This window comes from Montipora capricornis, chromosome 8, assembly GCF_036669925.1.
Source record: "Montipora capricornis isolate CH-2021 chromosome 8, ASM3666992v2, whole genome shotgun sequence".
NCBI classification, from domain to species: Eukaryota; Metazoa; Cnidaria; class Anthozoa; order Scleractinia; family Acroporidae; genus Montipora; species Montipora capricornis.
In genome coordinates this window covers 33,564,218-33,586,290 of record NC_090890.1, presented here as the reverse complement: position 1 = coordinate 33,586,290, position 22,073 = coordinate 33,564,218, and the positions used below count along the sequence as shown (strand labels likewise).

General features: G+C 39.2%; 1 protein-coding gene across 2 annotated transcripts in view; it reads right to left on the bottom strand.

Annotated features, from left to right (window-relative positions):
- LOC138059757 (probable cysteine desulfurase) overlaps window positions 1-16,264 on the bottom strand; it is a 22,253-nt gene extending 5,989 nt beyond the window's left edge. Inside the window, exons 1-17 of one of the 2 annotated variants that reach the window (XM_068905365.1) lie at window positions 16,164-16,264; window positions 15,963-16,068; window positions 13,116-13,146; window positions 11,988-12,104; window positions 11,654-11,783; window positions 11,479-11,544; window positions 10,823-10,888; window positions 9,485-9,666; window positions 8,524-8,582; window positions 8,353-8,426; window positions 7,474-7,584; window positions 6,178-6,224; window positions 5,579-5,783; window positions 4,738-4,802; window positions 3,287-3,331; window positions 1,808-1,919; window positions 533-688 (exon numbers count right to left, since the gene is read on the bottom strand). In XM_068905365.1, the coding sequence (XP_068761466.1) occupies window positions 533-688; window positions 1,808-1,919; window positions 3,287-3,331; window positions 4,738-4,802; window positions 5,579-5,783; window positions 6,178-6,224; window positions 7,474-7,584; window positions 8,353-8,426; window positions 8,524-8,582; window positions 9,485-9,666; window positions 10,823-10,888; window positions 11,479-11,544; window positions 11,654-11,783; window positions 11,988-12,104; window positions 13,116-13,146; window positions 15,963-16,044 (1,548 nt within the window). In that variant the 5' untranslated portion in view covers window positions 16,045-16,068; window positions 16,164-16,264. Of the gene's footprint in view, window positions 1-532; window positions 689-1,807; window positions 1,920-3,286; window positions 3,332-4,737; window positions 4,803-5,578; window positions 5,784-6,177; window positions 6,225-7,473; window positions 7,585-8,352; window positions 8,427-8,523; window positions 8,583-9,484; window positions 9,667-10,822; window positions 10,889-11,478; window positions 11,545-11,653; window positions 11,784-11,987; window positions 12,105-13,115; window positions 13,147-15,962; window positions 16,069-16,163 lie in introns of those variants that run through there. The other variant, XM_068905366.1, reaches the window with a different exon arrangement.
- Between the last annotated feature and the right edge of the window lie 5,809 nt (window positions 16,265-22,073).

Below are 22,073 nucleotides of genomic sequence, written 5' to 3'. Positions count from 1 at the left end.
TAAATAATGCAGCGCTTACTTAAGAATGGGAAAACATGTTGCAAGAGGCAAAGGAATCAACCAACCAGGCCCTGACGTGACGGACAACGACAATAAAAAGCGGAAGTTGATCTTTGATCCCTTAGTGCTCTGACAAATCAAGGGAGTTAAAGAAAAACTTTCGACTTCGTTATTATAGGAAAAAATAAGGGCCGCCAATCCGATTACCATTCATGATGCCCGCTTATGCCTACAAATACAATAATGGCAGTATCGAAAACGAACCTCTCGAAACGGAAGAACTAAGCACGAAGCACCCAAAAGGTCGAAAACGAAGCACCCACAACTCGAAAACGAAGCATCCTAATTTCCATTGCAAAATCGCTTTGACCAGAGCTAGCTTAGCTAGGGGCTAAAAAAATTTGGCCTCTGCCAATGCTCAAAGAGATCTTCCGAAGGAAAATAGGGTGCTTCGTTTTGGATCTTTTGGGTGCTTCGTTCTTCGTTTTCGAGTGCTTCGTTTTCGATACTGCCAATAATATAATGTACTCACTTCGAGAGTTCCTCTGTACTCGCGACAGGTTTCAGTACTGTTGATGATCATTCCAGCTTCGTCATAGCTAATATCATGTAAGCTAAACAGAGATTCCCCTTTGCCCTTTTTGAACTGCTTATGTTCCCATCCTCCAGTTTGAGGATCAAAGTGATACTAAAACAAGAATATAACAATAAGTTCACAAAATTACCCACAAGCTTTGACAACGCACATACGGTGATATTTTATATTTATCACACAACAAAAGTTATGAATGACCGGCTGGCTAAACTCTTATTATACCTGAAGAAGGCTGGTTTAGCCAGCCGAGATATAGTACACCACTAAAATCAAATCTTCGTTGTATTCGGCTCTTGCTCAACATATTTAGTGGCTCAATAGACCATTTTCGAATTCTCATAGCTGGACTGGATCTAGCATGAAATGGAGGCTAATGCGGCCAAATCTTTTCAAATGCGAATTAATTTGCCCGCATTAACCTCCATTTTATGCTAGATCCAGTTCAGTTGTGAGAATTCGAAAAGGGTATATTGGTTGACCATTGGACTACGGTGCGGGAGGTCGCGGGATCAAACTACGGATCAGAAAGACCAACACTTAGAGTGCTGCTGACATGTGCAAATGGTTAAAGTCTTTTCAGATAAAGACAATAAACCGTAGGCCCCGTCTCACAACCCTTCCACGTTCATGACCCTATGTCAGGGACGTAAAAGAACCCACACACTATTAGCAAAAAGTAGGGCATGGAGTTCCCGATGTTGTAGTCTGTATCCTGTATATCATGGTTGGGAGGGTAAATGCTCAGAGATGTTAGTTCCACCAAGCTACTCTAAAATCCCAGGGTAAAAAAAAAAAAAGATATGATATGATGTATGATACTCAGGGATAAAGGTAACCTGTGATCAGGCACGCTTTTCTTTAGACAGGTACCCGCTTTTCGTACCCTCTCTAAAGAAAAGTACGCCTGATCGCAGGTTAGGATAAAGCGGTCAGTATGGTTTGGGGAAAGACCAAACAGCGCAAAAGAAAAAAGAAAATTGCCCTACCCCATTACTACAGCTTGTCAAAAAGAAGGGAAAACAATTTTATTTGTGCAAGGAAAAAAACATGCTCATCACTGCGCTTAAATAAAACAAAACAAAGACTTTTGCTTTTAGCGCCATTTGTATACCAAACTTTTAATGGTAGGTCTTCGTTAAAGCCCCGTAGTTATCGACTGTGTTCGTTTTTATCGAATAGGCGTCATTTCAGTTTTTATGCATACTTACACACCTGCGGTAATAACTTCCAGCCATGCGTGGCAACCATGTTGATTGCATTCAGCACAAAATCGATCAAACGGTCACTCATAAAATAAGGAAGGTTAATTCTAACAAAACCGGGCCTAAAATAACGAAAAAATGTGAAAAAAGAAGCTGTTAATTATCGGGATGCAACAGGCCGCACTCGCGTTTGTTAGCAGAGTCGCATGTGGTAAACCCCAGCGGTTAGCTTGTCTCCATCTTTTGGCCGGGTTTATATTGGAATGAATGGCCACTGGAAACCCCGTTTTGTTGACTTATTTTTGCATGTGTTTTTTCGAGTTTATTCCTTTAAATGATTTTTAAAGTAAATGAAATCTGTTTTCCATCTATTTTAACTAGAGTATACGTGAAATGAAAGTCAGGAAGATCATCGCACTTAGTTCAAGTGAGCAACTTAAGGTGGTTCAAACCAGTTTCAACACTTTGAAGACACCTTGTTATTACAAGGATTGGCACTACAACATCTTATCACGTAACAGCAATGTTATGGTGCCGTGTAAAACATCAAATATTGCTGAAAGAGATGCAATCATTTTTGTGACATACAAGTTACCATGGCACCCGGAAAGCATTGCAAAAACACCCTATATTTTGCAAAGTTTCAAAAAATTCTTTGAAACGGATTCAGAACTACCTTAAATTTTCAATTATTTAAGGTGGCTCTAAATCCGCTCAACAGAATTTTTTTAAACTTTGCAGGAGGTTTTATTCTGGCATGCCAATTACATTTCACAAATACAAAATGGGGGTCACCGAGTTCGTTTTTGAGATATGAGCAGCTAAATCCAAAACATGGGATGTTTTTGCAGGGCTTTCTTGTTGCCACGGTAACCTTTTACGTCACAAAACTGACCCAATCCTTTTCAGCAATAATTGGTGTTTGATGAGGTACCATAACATTGCTGTTCAGTGATAAAGTGTTTTAGTGCCAATCTTTCTAATAAGAACGTTTTCTTCAAGTGATGCAAGCACCAGAGAATAAAATCACTTACTGCGCGATTGCGTTGCATTTGACCTACCAAGTGAGATTTTATTCCTTTTCCTTAACGAATTCGTCTCTGTCATTTCAATGACATCACGTATTTGTAGACACGCAGATTGACTCATGTTCAATAGGATAATTCCTAGTTCATGTCTACCTCCTCTTCAAAGAGACTCTAAGTGCGAAAATTAGTTTTCATTCATATGTAAAGTAGAACTAATTACCATCACAAAAACTTCGCACTTAAACTTGCTTTAAAGCGGAGGCAGACATGAACAGTTAATTTGGGGGGTTATCTGCGTTGAAACAATGGAAATCCAGTTTACTGAAGCATGATACAGTTCCCAAGAGTAAATAACTTGTATTGTTTTTAAGTAAAGAATTCCCCATGGGATAGGGGGAAATAGCGAATGCTCCTCTTTATTGGTGAGTTTTGGAGATTTCATAAATCAATCTTCTACTTACTTCATTATTTCGAGTGGTTCCTTCAATAATCCTCCTACATCGTCTCTATAACAAAACGAACAAGGAAAGCATTAAGAGGAGAAGGGAGAGGAGCAAGGATGGCACAGTCGGTTATATTAGTTCACGGAAATTTGGTTTTATCAACGGAGTTGATAATGTAAATTGGCCACCGTACTGAGATTCTAAAAGCTGACGTTTCGAGCGTTAGCTCGAAACGTCTGCTTTTAGAATCTCTGTACGGTGGCCAATTTACATTATCAACTCCGTTGATAAAACCAAATTTTTGTACACTACTTCCCCACCGACGCAGCACCACAGTTTCTTTAGAAACTACCCCCTTCATATATTTGTTCACGGCCTTGGTTCAAGACGTCCTGACTTCGATCCCCATATCTAACATCCTTGTTTCGACTTCTTTCCTTTCATTTTAGCTTGAGTAGCTTTAAATACCCTTAAAACGGAGTTCTGATGGAGAGTGGGGAGTAAAATGAGCGCACCGTCGACCTCAGGTTTTTCAGTTGAATTACTGATACGAGTCATCGACGTTAAATAGGACTGCTTTATTGGGTAGTTTTATTAAGATCAACTTTCAAGTGAAGCTATGATCTTCGCAGTTGTGAACGCAATTTTTGCAATTTCGTACAGAAGCCTGAAAAATTCAGGACTTCAACGGGAAGTTGAAGTCCTGAATTTTTCAGGCTTCTCAATTGCGTTCACAACTGCGAAGATCATAACTTCACTTGATTTTATATCCGTAGTTCATATATGATCCAATTCATATATCATTTCATTGAAAATCAACTTTGTTGTCAACTTACGCAGGAGTGTTGTAATCCCAACCGGATTTATAGGACACCCTTCAGTTTTTCGAAACCAAAGCCTTTTCATAAATTGAATTTGAATTGTGGGTCAGAACAGTTTTTACACTCTGTTTTCAGAAAAAATGCTATCCATTTCGATGATGCTGTAGTTCGCGAGATGCCGCTGTCGAAGAAGAGTGTTAAACACTCTAACTTGGACGTGTCTATATTTGGACCATGATGAAACAAAACAAGACGAAAACGTCACATGTGATAAGACAGTTCAGTCTGGGTTTGCCTCTACAGAACACTGTGGCAAACTCTTTTCCGACCAGGTATATATAAATTCTTGATCTACAACTCTCGCCTTTGGTTACATATGAGTTACTGCGTATAGATGGTTTGCAACCAATCTTTAGAGACACAGATAACAATGAAGTAAAGTACAATTGCTGGTGGACAAAAACAAAAGGACCATTCAACTAATAAAAGATATCTTTTGTTTTCGTCCACCAATATTGGTGGGCGAAAACAAATAATATGGCGGTGATGTCGTAACGTGAAAGCCACTTATACTGAAATTCATCTTTCAATTCTGACCACGAGCCATTTTACCACAGCTAGTGAAAGGATATTCAATAATTTACTTACTTGTCATGTTTTTCAAGAAACCATGTGAACTTCTTTGCCATTGTTTCATTTAACCCCAGCAGATCCTTGAGTTCAAAGAAATAAAATCTTTAATCCTTGAAGAAGTAGGCTCAAAAATTTGTAGCATAAGATTTACAAGGGTAAACGCTTGGTAAACAGCTTATCGAAGGAAACGATTTTGACAATCAAAGATGAAACGAATTATTAGAGAAATTAAGATCCGCTTTCGGCGGCTTAAGGGAAATGGTCGGCTCTTTCTCAGTTGTCATAAGACCATCATAATTTTTTTGGTCTCGATTAATTCGATTTTATTTTTTTATCAGTACTTACTTGATGGTGGTCGCTCAGTAAATGGCAAACAAGGTCTCATTAATTTTGGTGCGCGTCAAGTTCGAAATAACGTTTGACGTTTTCCATAAGCGAGTTTCTTCATAGAAAATTATTGCAATCAAAAGTCTCTGGCTAACTTATTTGCAGTAATTCAAATTGTACCCAACATGCAAGACATTTGCTGAAATCAAACAATTTTAGTTGGTTGACGTTTGTCAACTACTGGAGACAGTTACATGGACCTGTCGCTAAAAGCGAGGTAAACGTGCGATAGCGTTGATGACAAATGGTTTTGTCTTTTGGGAAAGTGAAGCGAGATGAGTACATCAATCAATTTGCAAAGTGATGCAAAACCAAAAAACATAAAACAGATCCATATAATTTTTCCGTTTAGCATTGGAATTCTTCTTTGTTTTGAGGATCAAGCATCACTGACGTCACATTAAAACGATACACGGAATCCAAACAGAAATGTGTTCATTGAAATGGGAACGAAAGAGTTGTTGCTAACCTGAGCATAGGGACCTGCGCACGCGCAGCCTCCTCGAGCTTGGATGCCATAGAGATCATTCAACAGCACAGATATAAAGTTGTGGTGTACAATTTTACCGCTGTCCTCGTGGTAGATTACTAGAGAGAAGATCGGCAGTCGGCGAGCCCTGTCATCTCCAAGAATTATTAGCTTTGGGTTGTCGCCAAGGGCGTGAAACGCTTTCCTAAAAATCAAGAAAAGTGTGGTCACTCCGTGCGATAAGTACAAAACCCCAGAGTATTCCAATTTTGCACTGGACAACACAAATCAAGCAAACGTTTGGCCAACTTACAATCCAGTCAGTGTCAGAGGCAGCCTCTTAGGAAATAATCTACTCGTCCTGCACTTTTCGGGACGTTAGTCGTAAAACCTACACACCTTTTCGTTCCAAGCAATATCGCTATGATAATGAATCGGCGCGTAGACCGGCCACAAAAGCATTCTCCTATCTCATTCATACAGTCTTGCTAAAAGATCATCTAGATCATTAGCTGCCACAAACTTCCCAAAATTTTCATTTTGCTATAAAAGAATGGTAAGAAAGTAATTATAGTAAAATGGAAGAAAGGGAAATTTACCGGCAAAGTTGATCCTCCCTTTCTTCAATGTTCTCGGTTCCTACAGCCTGAAACAAACAAAGACGGATAACATAATGATCACTTTTATATAGAAGAGACAATCCTCCTTTTGACCATTGGATAGTGCACTACTTCTCATAGTTCAAATAACTTAGGAAAGCCATGAACTCGATTTGTCGTATCTTCATCCTTATCACTGGGAAAGTGTATCATTCAATAGAAATGGTGCAGAGGGCTTTGCCAATATTATATAATTTGTCATTTTTGTAAATATATTCTATTAGCTCGGACATATTTTAACAAATTTAAGGTATTTGATACGAAATGTATGTGGTTAGAACTGAGCCAATTTTCAACAAACCCTTTCGAGCATTCTTAACAAAAGCAACGTTACCAGTTTGGCAATGAATTTTTCTTGAACCACATGAGTTTAAAAGAAAACAAGCACACCCTCAACGAGCGAATGGAAAAAGAAAAAAACCATTTCAGAGTCAAATGTCAATAGCCAGCGAGTAGGAATCACGCTAAAATTAGAAGCAATGCGCGCAATGTTCCCAACTACACCATTACAAGACAAGGTGCACGGACATTGCTTGGGGCAACATACCCTGGAACAACACTGTTGTGTATTACATGAAGTAATAAGCGGTTGTAAACATCTTGTATGTATTTCCTGAGATATAAATGCGGCGAATTGCACATGGTGTAGACTGCGAGCAGTCTCTCTTTCGCTCGAAAATCCGCCGAGAGAACGTAATATGCGAGGGGCGAGGCTGCGAGCCGCGAGTAGCCCTACTCAGTCATATCACGGCGAGACCATAGTAGTCAAGTCACAGTCATGGGCTGAAATCCCGTTCAAGCGTTCAGGATGCCTTGTAATTACTTAACTTGCTCAGGTAACTGCATTGATGTTCATTTCGCTGTCCAAATATGTAACATTTCATGTAGTCAAGTGTGTTCAGTAGGTGTCCTTTGTTAGCCGGGTTCAATCCGTTCTTCCACCTCCAAATCATGCAGTAGGGAAAGGGCATCCAGCATACACCTGATACACAAGGTGCCAAAGAGTAGACCTTGATCATTCCTACTTTGCTGCAATTCGATTTTTCCCGTTTCAAGTTGAGCTACACTATCAATGTGTAAAGCAGCATGTCTCACAAGGCACGTGACAACTTGCTCACTTAAATCAGTTTATATTCTTTGCTTTGTAGTTATCATATTTCTTTTTCTGAGTACTGTGAGATAAATAACTGTTACTACTCGTTGGATACAAAGCTTATAGTACAGCTCGATCATTACCTGTTTTAATTGAAAGACCATCCCAGCCCGTATTGACTCCACTATAGCTGGCGTTCCCCCTTCTTCTCTTTCTTCGATGTCTCTTAAGTATAAGTGAGTATCTCGCGTCACCTGGTTTTTAAGAAAAAAGAGAAGTGAAGCCATCGTTTAACAAGCGAACATATCACAAAGCGCCTCCACCTTGTAATATGCATTTAATAGAAGGAAGAAGGTATGATGCTGGCATACTGTGGGATTCCCTCTTGCTCAATGACTTTGAGCTGCATGACTACTCCCCTACTGGCCAAGTTATTTAAACCGTTCGTCCGTCTAATTGTTTCTGGCCGAGAGATTTAGCATCACGAAACATAAACTGAACCGTAGGCTGCTGCTTTTCTAAAAAACATGAAGATTCTCCTTTTCCGACGCTGTCAGCGTTGTAACTTGTCTCACTCCCTCAAGATGTTGCTAATATCAAACAGGCTTTTCCATTCCGTTGGCAAAACGCAAATTGTCTCTGTTGCGACGTTTTATCGCATGGGTATTATACCATCAGAAGGGTAACTTCAGACTTCAGGACGACTAAACGAGACATTTTTAAACGTCTTACCAACATCTGGGCCAGGTTATTCAAAGCCCGATTTAGCTTATCGGAAACTGTTTCCACGAGATTCTTAGATTTCATTGAATTAGGATTTTTGCTTTCCTTCAGCAAAAAATTGGCTTGTTAAAGGCTTTTTTGATAGGCAAAACTCAAACCTTGGTTGGTATTTAATCCTGGATTAGTGTTAATCGGCTTTGAACAACTGACACTCAACCTCAACCGGATTTGACGATGACAATGCAAGGAAAATAAGCATTAAAACTAGCCACAAAAACGCGATCAAACTAACAACCTACAAATAAAACTGTTCCTCCTCCACAACCGCCAGGAACTGGATTTCTAAACAGCGTTCTCTTGGCAATTAGTAAACCTGCGCAAGTTTAATACGAAAACAAAAGTTTTAATGAAAATAGGAGATCACAAAATAGGAGAAATCTGCAGAGTAACAGCCGGCTGGCATGGCTAACCTGGAGTACCGGGACCTCCAACAAACTTGTGAGGAGAAAGAAAAACGGCATCTTTATACCTGGAAAATATATACAGAGAAATTATTGTTTCTAGCGCGATACAAGTATTTCACGTTGTGGGATATTTACAGTGAGTAACTGCCATGAGTTTTGCTCGCGCTTGTTGCTTTGTTTGAACAATAACATACCAGTTGAGTCTAGCAAATTTAATCAAATACGCTAGTGTGGCGGTTCTAAAAATACGATGACTATTTTATATTATAAAATAATTAGGATAGTACGCGCACTCTCATTGGTCAATAACGGTGTTTAGATGAGAGTATGTAAACACGGCTGTGACATCACACGAAGTTTTATTGGTTATGTGTTGTCAGACGCGCGTTTTTTAGGGAGCTTAAGCACGCGCGTTTTTGAGACGCGGCGGCGACCGGAAGTGAGCTGTTTTCCCTTTTCACGTGTCTTCACACAACCACATTTACGTTGCTAAGTATCTTGTCTCCACTAGAGATGATTAGTATAAAAATCTGAGAGACACCATTGTCCTGGCACGCGAAATGTCCTCTTCCGGTTGCCCTCCGCATCTCAAAAGCGCGCGTGCTTAAGGTCCCTAATCCCTACAGGAGAAAGAAGTAAACCTGATCAAACAGGCAGGAAATGCTAGTTTGGCGCTTTCGATTAACACGTGGGTATCCAGTCCTGCAAAGTGACGCAATAGCCCTTCAGCCGATGATAAAATCAAGCCTGAATGGTTTCATAAATGGAGTTACGTAATTTCATAAAAAGAGTTCCCTTATTCTCAATACAGTTCAGTGTTACTTTGCTTATCTTCAGGCATGTGACGAGTGTGAACATCGTTGTGCTTACGCTTAAAAGCAGCTTGTAATTACAACTTCAGTAACACCTGTTGCAGCACCAATGAACTGGTTAAAAACAGCAAAGCGTCGCTTGATAACTTTCTTACCCGTCCGGTGTGGGGTTCATATCGATTTTAAGATAAGGACCAGCGGATGCGTAATCCCAGAATGATAAGGCGCCATATTTGTGGCAGAGTTCGGACACAGCAACAGTGTCTGTCAGAATACCAGTCACATTGGACGCCGCTGAGAACGCCACGTACATATTGTAACTGGCTGAACGATACTTCTGCAACGCGATAAGAAAAAAAAAACATTTTCAACCGTGACAACCACATAGAGTATCCCTACAACTGCCCTTCTGAAAAGCTGGCCGATCTCTTTGATAATATGGTAATGGCAGGCATACATGAAATATATTTGTGGCTAAGTTGGTATTGCAGTGTCCAGCGCAATCTTTTAAGATTAGCCAATATCAAAAGTACCATAACACTCTTTATTTGTCCCTCCAAAATTTTGCATAAGCATTGTTTTTATTTTCTCGTCGGACTTGTAATGGTCCCAAGAGATACTGGAAACAATGCTTATGTAAAATTTTGGAGGTACAAACAAAGAATATTATAGTATTTTTGATAGTAGCTAATTGCACTGGACACTGCAACTTAAAAGGTGAAGAGTTCAGGTCTCATTCAAATCTGACGATGATGATGAACGATGATGAGGACGATGAATTGAAAACAGCGATAAAATGTTTCTTGAGAACGTCCGCGCCCATTGCTACTGCGCATTTTGTCGTGCATGTAACGCACCACGAAGGTAAACAAACATAGCATCGAGCCAGTGTTTAGTGTCGCTGAAACCAGTTTCAACACTTTCGAGAGACCTTGTTATTATAAGGATGGACACTACAACACATTATCACTTTAATGCAATGTCATGGTACCATATCAAACACCAATTATTGCGGAAAAAGATTCGGCCATTTTTGTGACGTAAAAGGTTACCGTGGCAACATTAAAGTCCTGCTAAAACACCCCATATTTTGGCTTTAGATGCTCATATCTCAAAAGCGAACTCGGTGACCCCCATTTTTATTTCTGAAAGGTGATCAGCATGCCAAAATAAAACTTTCTGCAAAGTTTAAAAACGTTATGTGGAGCGGATTCAGAGCCACCTTAAATAATTGAAAATTTAAGGTAGCTCTGAATCCGCTCCACAGAATTTTTTTAAACTTTGCAGAGAGTTTCATATTGGCTTGATGATCACTTTTATGCACTAAAATATTGGAGTCACAGGGTTCGTTTTTCCGATATGAGCAACTAAAGCCAAAATATAGGGTGTTTTTGCAAGGCTTTCCTGTTTCCTGTTACGTCACAAAGATAACTGCATCTTGTTCAATAATTTATCTAGAGTTTATGAATCATAAACTGTTCATAAATTGTTACCTTTAGATTTTCCTCAAGCATATTCATGTCCACTGTTCCTTGTTCGTTATCATTTATTCGCACAATCTGTACACAAGAAAGAATGAAAAAATCAAGAATTAGGATGTATACCGCTAGATGAGATAACATATCTCTGCACCTTTGATAAGCCAAAAAAAATAGAAAAGACAGTAAGGAAGAGAAGGTGGTTTTGGCCGGAGGGCATTAATTTGAATTCTTAAATGTTATGGTGAATTCGGCCGAAGGCCTTTAAGTTCTAGGGGTTGGGAAAAAAAACCTAATTATTGCTTTTCACATTGCACTTCGGTTGCAGTTGAATCGTCGAACGGGAAACGGCGGGTATATTAATGCCTCAAACTGTTCCTCAGGAACAGCACGATATACCTTATGCAAACATGACTGGTCACAAGATTGACAATCAACAAGGTCCGCACTTCGTGGGGAAGTGTGACTCGGACGGTAACCGGAAGTCAGTTATTTTCCCTTGTAACTTGTTTTCACTCAACCACATATACATTGCCAAGTATCTTTTCTCTATTAGAGATGAATAGTATAAAAATCTGGGAGACACCACTGTCTTGTCACGCGAAATTCTCTCTTCCGGTTGCCGTCTGCGACTCTCCAAAACGAGGCGCACTTAAGACTACCAGCATTACCTTAGCACCCGTTTCTTTCCAAGGCAACATGTTTGAATGATGCTCAAAAGGTCCAACAAACACAACCTGAAAAAAAACAAAAAGGACTAATAGTGTCGTGATTTCCCTACAATATATTGAGCCCGGCTAGAATGAATTTAGTGACAAAATATCCGGTTGACCGTTCTTAGCTCACGTTTTTCTCGTTGTTTCTGTCCTTTAATTCAAGAGCATGGATTAACTTGTGAATAGCGCTTGTTGTTCCGCTTCCCGTGAATACAACGACGTCTTCATCCTTTGCATTCACACATTTCTTGATTATATTGCTGCAAAAGTAAAAAAAAAGAGAACCTTACTTCTTTTACAAAAAATATCCTGGATGATTGGTTCTTTTGATGTTCGTCATAATGCTTTGTAAAAGGTCTCTAATCGAAAAGTTGTTGCTTTTGGAATATAATCTCAGCATAGTAATCGTATAAATTTTTAAATGATTTTGCGCCCTGAGTAGATGATTTGCCATTTGGTCTTACCGTGCCTCATTTCTAAATTTTGTAGTCTGACGTGATGTTGTGCTTGTTGTAGTGTGGGTGTTGGAGTAGAACGGATACACGTAATCCCGGATGTAGTTCTCGATGAACATGAGGGGTCTATGAAAGAATAACATAAACTAAATCAGTCATTCTTAATCCTTCAGTGCATGCGACCAAAATATAAAGGAGAGGCGATCCAAATTCAGAAGAACAATAATATGAAAATTAATTAAGGTGGTTTTTGGCGGTTGTATCAAAGCACTTTGGAGTATCATAAAACAAACTGAACTAAAACACATTATTATCCTGATCATTCCGAAAGAGCGATGAACCGATAAGATTTCGAACGCGGTAATTAAGGACGTTCTGCCTTTGCTACTGCGCATCCTTACAGCACACGCAAATTCACAAGCCACGCCATGCATTATCTCCACATTGTCCAAAAATGAACAATATAAATTTCAAGATTTCTGTCTTCGGGACATGGAATCCTGCCATCTTGCGGCTGCAAGGCGCATGAAACTATGGTCGCTAAATGCGTACTTGTTCTTTAAGGAACCTCAACAGTTAACTTAATTCACTTGATTGGGTCCGCTTAAACAAAGTTTGGTAGAGAACATTTCACTTCAAAGATGTAATTGCAATATTTTTGAGCTTACAGACACTGTGGCCTTATTCGCTAAAGAAGCCGGAATTTTTAAGATTTAGGGTGTTTTTCCAAGCAAGTCCTCTCCAAAACGAATTCGGTAACCCCCCATTTTTTTTTTTTTTTTTTTTTTTTTTTTTTACATTTCTGACATCACTAACTCATCATCTTTCAATGGTAAAATTTGCAGAAAAAAAAATCAATGTTAGAAAAATTTCGTGCGAACGTCCTTAAGAGTGCGTTCAAATGGGAAATCCGGATTTAGATCTTAAAATATGAAAACGGATTTTGTCGCGGATTTTAAAATCTAAATCCCGATTTCCCAATGGAACACACCCTGAAATCATATGTAACTTACTAAAAGCGCGGGAAATGTTTTGGCTATCGTTAAAAAAAAATTTCGCATGAATTTCGAGCAAAAAAAAATCCGATTCTGAACTCGAAAAACCGCCTTCATTGAAATGAAAGTCTTCATCACTTACTTGCCGGATGCTGTGTAATCGCAGTAAATAACTGAAAAACAAGACAAAGATCGTGCTGGTTGGTGCGACTGATCGTAAAAAGATAGCCTTTATATATATATTTTCGGACTTTTCTTTATTCTCAAGTTAAGCTAAAAAAATCCTCAAGAAATCAACAAGAGGATTCAGTTTTACATGCGCCAAATAGCTATTTACGATTGCTGTGCTTTTTTTTTCCTGTACCGGCTTGGTGGATGATTGCCCAAAAGTTACCCGCAATGATTAATGAGTGTCTCCCAGGGGTTTTGGGGAACAAGGTAACAAGGCTAATTTGAACTGTGGAGCAAGAGAACAAAGACTAAATATCTTGGGGAACAAGTGAACATAAACCATTTTACGGATTAAAAAGCTGTGAACAAGTTTGGAAATCTAATTTCGGCAACAGGGGAACACTAGCAAAACTTTCAATCAACTCACCCCATATTAAAGTTAATAACATTTTCGTCCCGAGGGGACCCTTACGATTGATTCCGAACAAGAAAGTACGCGAAAAAATTAACTTTCGGCCTTTCTGTTTGTGGTTGTAAAACGATTACGGAATTAGTCGACTGCGTGTATTGGAAAAACAACCAGCAAGCAAGAACGACGACCTCGGCCTCGAGATAACAACGTCTTTAACTACAAAATGATAGTTCTTCTCAGCCGCTTGGCGTTTTACATTTTTGGTACATTTCTTCGTTCTCGTCCTGACAATCACGTAAATTAAACGACCAAATTGCAGGTTATATGGAGGACACTTTATTTCGACTAGAATAATCATAGTAGCTATATTGCTGCCTTAATATCCTCGAAAACGAAAAAATAAGTCAATTAAAATATTACAATAAGTAGTTAGAACGCTAACATACTAAAAGTTCATCTTCTTAAAGGCTATCTTACTGAACCGTTTAGAGATGTTACGTTTTATTTGTTCGCATACTGTCCGCGAGCGAGTTCCACATTTTTGCAGCTTCGTATTGGATGCACTCCAGTCCATAATTTGTTGTTCTTGGTGTGGGTAAGGTCAGCATGTTCTTTTCTCTTAGCGATCGAGAAACTGGAGTTACAAAAAACGAAGTTCCGGATACGTAGAACCAAATGACCGTGCAAGTCCATTGACCAGAATGAATTTCTCTTTGTTAATGCTTTTTTTCCCTAATAATTTATTTATGTAATTTTTTAATGGCATGCCGAATAATGAGCTGAAAGTTTAAGAAATTTAACTGTTTGTAATGTTCAACAACATTGATTTACCATATGTAAAAATACATGTGATTAAGTTATGTGACAAAGGAGGCCAATAAAGTGGGAATTACAAAATATCGGATGTGATAGAAGTTATCCGAACTAAAATTTACATATGTCTCCTCAATACATGGTTAGGTTTTAGGGTTAGGGTTAGGGTTAATTGATACCTCGGAGCATTTGCATGTACACTGAGGCGCTTACTTTGAGGTTATAAAGTTGAAACTTGGTACGTATTCACGGCTCAAATATGTAAGATCATTTCAACTGTAGAATAATGAATGTGATACCGTAGTTAAATAAAGATATGATGATGATGATGATGATGATGATGATGACGGTGCTTTTGTTAGGAGCTTGTAAATTCATGGTGCTAACTGGTCACGGATCGTGACTACGCCTTTTGCTGCCAGAAATGTTCTCGAGTGCTTAAGCTAAACTAAATGTAACAGTAAGTCTTATGGGTTGGAAACTCATAAGCCCAATTTGGATCTGTCACCATTTCTGGGAAATCCCGAATTTACGAGCTGATACGATTTATCCCAAATACAAACATTCTAAGATTTTCGAAAACCACACGCTAATCATTACGTGCCGCAGTATCAGTTCACCGGTAATATTTGTGTGTACATGCATGGGTAAGAGGGGGTTCACTGGAGGGAAGCAAGACTGCGTATAACACCTATCACAAAGAGAAGACGAATGAAAATTTAATCGTAAGGACCGAAAATGTAAGAACCTTGTCAGTGTGAAATGTAGAGTGCAGAAGCAAGTGAACGCAGACTTACATGAGTGTTAATCTTAGCCTTAATATCGAATTACATAGTAAATAATTTTGGTTCTTCTGGCCGCAGTCCGCTAGCGCTCTTTACGCTGAAGCCGCCGTTGGCCCAGTAACAGTCACCAATTATGCAACAATAATGCAGTCTTGGACAGCTTACTAAATGGAAAACTGAGAACATTCCTCCCCCAAAAATCAATGATGAGAAAATGGCGCGTTATGGCCTACGCGCGGCTTCATCTTTGATTTTGGGGGAAGGTGGCATTTCTGTTCCATAGCCTTGCATTTTCTCTTGTTCGTTACTCGTTGAACGGATATTCTATCGTTATTCGAGGACGTGACTACGGACCGTGGAAGTATTCGTTGTTCACGCAGAACCGTAATTGAATGTGATAATGTTATATATCTTTGATGCTATCTTTGATGTTAGTAGCATTTCCAAAGACTTTGTTCACTCAGCTACGGAAGGCCTTGATTATTAAGGGCCTGGAAAGTCAGAAATATAAAATATTTTGATGTTCCACTATATCCCGTTTGTCAGTGCACGGATGTGTGCACCGACAAACGAATATTTAAATATTGCTCTGCAAATAGTCTTGTTTCGCTTAAGACCATAAATATTTGGCTAAGTCCTTATGACCTCAAAAGTCTCGAGTTATTTCGATTTTTTCGTGGAAGACAGTCTCGAATTGTGAGAGTTTTCGCTTTACATCCGCAGAGCAAAAAACGCTAACCCCAAAAACTGGATTACTTGCGGCCGAATATATAAGCCAAGCACTAGATACAGGGCATCTATTGTTTACCTCTCTTTTCTCCATAAGGTCCATGAAATCGAGTATTCCCTCCAACGACATTTTCTTCGATGTATTCCAAAATCGGGAGCATTGATGCAAAATCTTCTTGTTTTCTCTAAGAAAAGAAAATTCCAACATAAGGTAAGGCGTGGGTTTGAACCAAGCAAACTATCCTATTACTGAAGCAAAAATTTGCCATTTTTTGCTCACTTAAGTGTGATCCAAGCAACCTCTCTTCAAGTAAGTGACTTTTTCTTGTTTTTGGACTGCTTTTAAGCGGGCTTTTTATCACGCACGTACCGACAAGGCATGAATCCAAATGAAAAATAAGATTGGACTGGACTTCACTTGACTAAAGACTTCTGTTCCTCTTTTTTCTTTGTATAAAACCACAATAATTTATTTTATTGCTATACGTTTCCCAAATGCATCTTAAATATGCCGTGCCTTGAACGGTGAAACATCATCTAATGTATATTTCAGATATTTGGGGTAAAAAGCTCGTAATCAAGGCTGCTGCGACTTCAAATTCCAGTCCAATTTTTCCGAACATTCCCGTAATAATTTAGCGTGCAATTCAGGCCGGTAATTATAAAGTATTGACGTAATCAAGAGTCATTTATCAAGATCACGGATTTGTCGTAGTTCAAGAACACAACATCAAAACGTAACTGAATAGATCAAAATCGTTTTTTTTTTCTCTTTATTTCGTCTATCCTTGCCGACTCAAAAACATGTAATATCCCACTTCCAAGTGTTTTGTTATTTATCTTTCGGCAATGCTGAATAACTACTTCTTTCACAGCTGAGTAGCCGTGTCAATTGTTTACAAATTTAAAACCCCCGGCGGGAAAACCAAGGAGTCACAAAACCAATAGATGATAATAATCTCTGCACTACTGCACGTGTCTTTTGCATTCAAGAACAGCACTTTTAAAAAGTTGACTTTTGGGAAGATACCTGTCTAAAAACATTCTTCGTGTTATTCAAAATAATGTGACAACTTTTGACGAATCATTTGCTTCAGCAGCCAATGAGGCTCTGGTTGACGCAATAAAAATTTGTGACTTCATTATTTCTTGGGCTTTACTTTAACACTCTTTTAAGAGCAAACGTTCTGGTAATATCGAATATTTCGCCCACGTTGCTCAATCAGGGTGAGTCTGATAGAATCAGTAGAATAATCGGGAAGCGGAAATTTTTTGATTTTATTAGTGAGTGTTTGTGTAGCTTACTCCTTAACTACGTAACGCAAAATAGCGTGAGTTCCCACAATGGCACCTCGCGGTAAAATTTCCGGAAATATTCTGACCGAAAAATGACGAAATACGGTATCATTGCTGTATATGTATCCGAAGTGTCAAACAAGTCACAGAGCTTTTCCGCACTGGTGGAATCGACCAATTCCTGATACACCACCAGAGATTAGAAATGGTCGACAAAACGAGAATAAATCAAGAGGTTTTAATGGCTTGGGAAACAGGAGTTCTTTATGCTCAGTGGTCGGACAACAATGTTTGCAAAGAGATTTGTTTTTACAACTGAAGCAAGTTTTAAATTGTTTCGGGGCAACAACTCAGAAGTTACCTAGACCCTGTCCACCAACTCTAATAAATTTTCAAAATACTCAGTTTTCATCTAAGCGAAAACAAATCAAAACATTTGTGATCCGCATTGTATCGTTTTCACAATGAAACGCTCAAAAACGCTTATCAAGTTCTCCCATGCTTTTTACGTCATCATTTTCAGCTCAGTCATGCTTAAAACGTCTGCCTTTTCGCCCGTCTACACAGTCTTCCGTTAGTTCCAACTGAAAGATCACCACAAATCGTATAATTAATTCACTAGACAACCGACCATTTTATTATTCGATCTGAAAGAGGAGAAAACAGCCTATTATTATCGAGACTTAAGTCAACTGAGTAAATTCACATACAAAAATAATCCAGGTTAATCAATGTTATGATCAAATGGTTTGCACTGCAGAACTCAGAACTCATTTTGATCATCACAATTCATGCAGAACTCATTGTGACCAAGCATTTTATTGTTTGCCTTTGGATAACGTTACAGAAAATATTTTTCGTTCGTTAAATGTCGACTTCTTTTTCTCGAAATATAACAGGGCAGGCGCGTAGATTCGGTTTCGATGAGTTGTCTCCCACTCACAAAATTTAGAAGCAAAGCTTGAAGTGGTACTATGATCAAATTTTTACCCCTTGATTTTTTGACTGTACAAACGCAAGAACAAAAACGCCATTTACCGTTTGCAAATATCTTCATTAGCTCCGGAGATATTTAAGTTTGAAAAATGGGTCAAATATGCAAATGAGATGACTAATGACGTCATACACTCAACCCAATATTATATTGAGTATATAAATAGAGCTACCTTGGCCAATTTACAGCGCAAACCATTGAAACTTGATAGTCTAATAGTTCTACAGGAAACACACCTATGACTATAAAAAATTATGTTCCCATGGCAACTCACTCTTTTCCAGTCCCCACCCACTTGATTTCAATATGTTAGTGATTTTCAGCTTGAAAAATGTTAAACAAGGCCACAAAGTAGTGCTAACATATTTATATGCTTGCTGGATCATGCATATGAAGTGCTGTTAGCAAATATCAAAATGGAACGCCAAAGGTGGCCATAAAAGCTTATAATATGGGGGAGCTCTGGAACCCAGTAAGATGTCATGGTAACAGAACTGTTAAGAACATTTAGTAGAATCTTACTGCAAAAAATCAAAATTTTCTGATACAAATTGGCTGAGATATCTCTTTTCATCATATTTGAACAAAATTTGGTTGAGTGTATGACGTCATCACTTGGCTAATTTGTATATTTTAAAAATTCGAATATCTCTGGAACGAAAAGAGATATTTGAAAAAAATAAACAGCATTTTTCTTCTCACGCAGACTACTTGTTTATGTTTCAAAATGGCTTGGATAGAAAGATGCGATTTTCGTCATAGTACCACTTTAATAGCCTGCGAATACAGCGGCCTCACATCGCCCCGGCTGCAAGCAGCCGTGCACGCGTTTTATCAGGTCTAAAAACACTCGGCAACGCCTCGTGTTTTTAAATCCCGATAAAGTTGGCGGTTTTCACAAACGTGACGAGGCGGCCATGTTGGAAGGAATATCACATCAAGGTCAATCAATGTCAAATAGGTTATTGTTCTTGCCATCCAACATGGCCACCATAACGTCACATCATCAATACAGCAATTCGCAGGCTAAGCTCAACATGAGCAAGCAACCGTGATAATCCAAGGTAAATGTGGAATCAAAATGGTGACCTGAACGGCGTCACTTTTAAAAAAAAGAGTTTAAGGCTACGTTCACACGGTTGAAAAATTTGATCGGACATTTTGTTCGCACGGAGCCGTGCAATATTTTCGTGCCGTTAAAACGGAACTGACGAACCGGATTAGTAAACACACGAAATTGAAAAGTGGCTCAAATCACGTCGGATCTGGAAAATAACCACACGGGAAGGAAGCTATCCACGATGGCAATAAGTTTAGGCTCTTTAATTGAGATTTTCTTAATATAATTATCTTCTTAAGCTTTTTATCGGGATTCTCATACAAATCCTTATATTTTGTCGGGCATGCTCACACTAAGAAACTAAATATTTTAAGCAAGAGCCGATACAACGTAGATTTGATTTTAGTGATGTACTATATTTCGGCTGGCCAAACCAGCCTTCTTCAGGTACAATGAGAGTTTACATTGAATTGCTTCTATGTACATATATATATATAGTAAATGGATGTTGACGTAATACTGGAAAAAATGTGATAAAACATGGCAGTTACAAAGATTTTGAATTCAAATACTAAGAGTCACGGGAAAATAACGGAAATCACTAAAATAATAAACTGAAATCTAATACGTTTCTTCGCGGATATTAAGACCGTTGGGATCAATTGTCCTGCCTTTTAAAATTAAAAAAGCTTCCCTGGCCTTACGGATCGAGTCTCTGTTAGAAAACATTTTTTCGATAGGGATTAATTGCATGTCCTTGGAGATGTTGTGGGGAGAGGAGAGGAAATGTTCTGCGACTGTAGTAGGTTACAGGTTACTACAGTCGCAGAACATTTCCTCTCCTCTCCCCACAACATCTCCAAGGACATGCCATGCCGGTTGCTTGCTTCGAAACTCTCACACTAAGCTTGGGGCGCCTGTGCTTTAGGAAATCCAAAATGGCTCCTTCCAGCTGAGTTATCACGCATCCACGCAACCACGCCTTTGCCATGCAAAAGGTGCTCACAGCGCGCAGGTTAAATTTTCGACCATACCGGCTAAAAATTCGTCTCCGATTGTGGCCCTCTAATTTTTGAACGGCGAGGAATCTCAATTTTCTTACGTTCAGCGTCGTACCGTGTAAACGGAACCCCTAAATGCACGAATTTTCAACCCGGCAGTAGAAAATTTACGCATGCACGGCTGACGGAATATTTCAACAAGAGAAAAAAAAGCGGAACCTCTGGACATCGCGCCAGAGCGCCGTACCAGAGGAATGAGCCCGAGATCTCGACCCGAACATCGCTTTCGGACGCGGGTGGTCCTTCGCTGCTTTCAGATACCCGTGTGAATATGGCCTAAAACGTATTATTGAATTGTAACTAGTCTCCACGAAGGGCAACAGAAATTTGCATGGGATACTTTTTTTAGTGTATACTAAAACAGTGGATAGCGTTTAAGGCGCGCTCTGATTGGCTACTCAAACTCCGAATGTCCTTTGCTATTCACCTCCGAGCAACTCGCGCAGGATTTGCGCCCGAAAATATTGTAATCGTTGCAGTAATAAATGAGTTAAAATCATCTTTTTGTGCTATATTATCTCACTGTCTTAGTATACACTTAAACAACTCAAGTGAAGTTATGATCTTCGCAGTTATGGACGCAATTTTAGCAATTGCGGAGAGAAGCCTGAAAAATTCAGGACTTCAACGAGGTTTGAACCCGTGACCTCGCGATACCGGTGCGACGCTCTAACCAACTGAACTATGAAGCCACTGACGTTGGGAGCTGATCATTTGTGGGTTCCAATGTTCCTGTGAGAAATGATATATGAAATGGATCATATATGAACTGTGGATATGAAATCATATATGATCCATTTCATTGTTGATTCATTCCTCACGGGAATTTTGGAACCCACAAATGACCAGCTCCCAACGTCAGTGGGAGCGTCGCACCGGCATCGCGAGGTCACGGGTTCAAACCCTGTTGAAGTCCTGAATTTTTCAGGCTTCTTTACGCAATTGCAAACATTCCGTTCATAACTGCGAAGATCATAGCTTCACTTGATTTCATATTCGCAGTTCATATATGATCCATTTCATGTATCATTTCATCGTTGACTTAACAACTATTCACCTCAGTGTCGGTGGCTAGTGGTGGCCACTTCGCGGCCCGGTCAATATCCACCACTAGCCACCTCCACTTCGGTAAATATATTTGTTAAATATACATAGAATACTAACCTGTCCTGTAAAGCTGAAACCCAATAGCCACAGCACTTTGCGATACACAGAAGAACCAAACGACGCTACCTTAATGAACACCAGTCCACCGTACTTGAAGTAACCATCACACCAAGAGTGATGGACTCTTTCTCAGTCACACAAATGATTAAAATCCAATACAGGTGCTCAAAATTCCCTTTATTCTCCTAACCACACTTCTAATGGCATGCAATTAATCCCCACTGATTTTTTTTTTCTACTTCGAAAGGCCGGGGAAGCTTCTATAATTTGAATCGGCTTCACGTTCAAGTCACGGACGGAAATCAGAAGGGAACATTTCGCATGCCGGGACGGCAGTCTCTCCCAGATTTTTGAACTGATCGTCTCTGGTAGAGAAAAGGTCTTTAGCAAGATAGTTATGGCAGCGTCAAGACAGTTAAATATTTTTCTGCCCTACTCGCAAATGCACTATCCATTGTATTTTAGGAAGGCCCGGTTTGACCAACCGAAATCAGATAGTACAAAAACAATTAATACGCTACGATGAATCGACTCGATCCTGCTTTTATACCCTTAAAATAATGACGTTCCAGTGAAAACTCAACATTTTATTACATGTCCATTGTTGTCTCA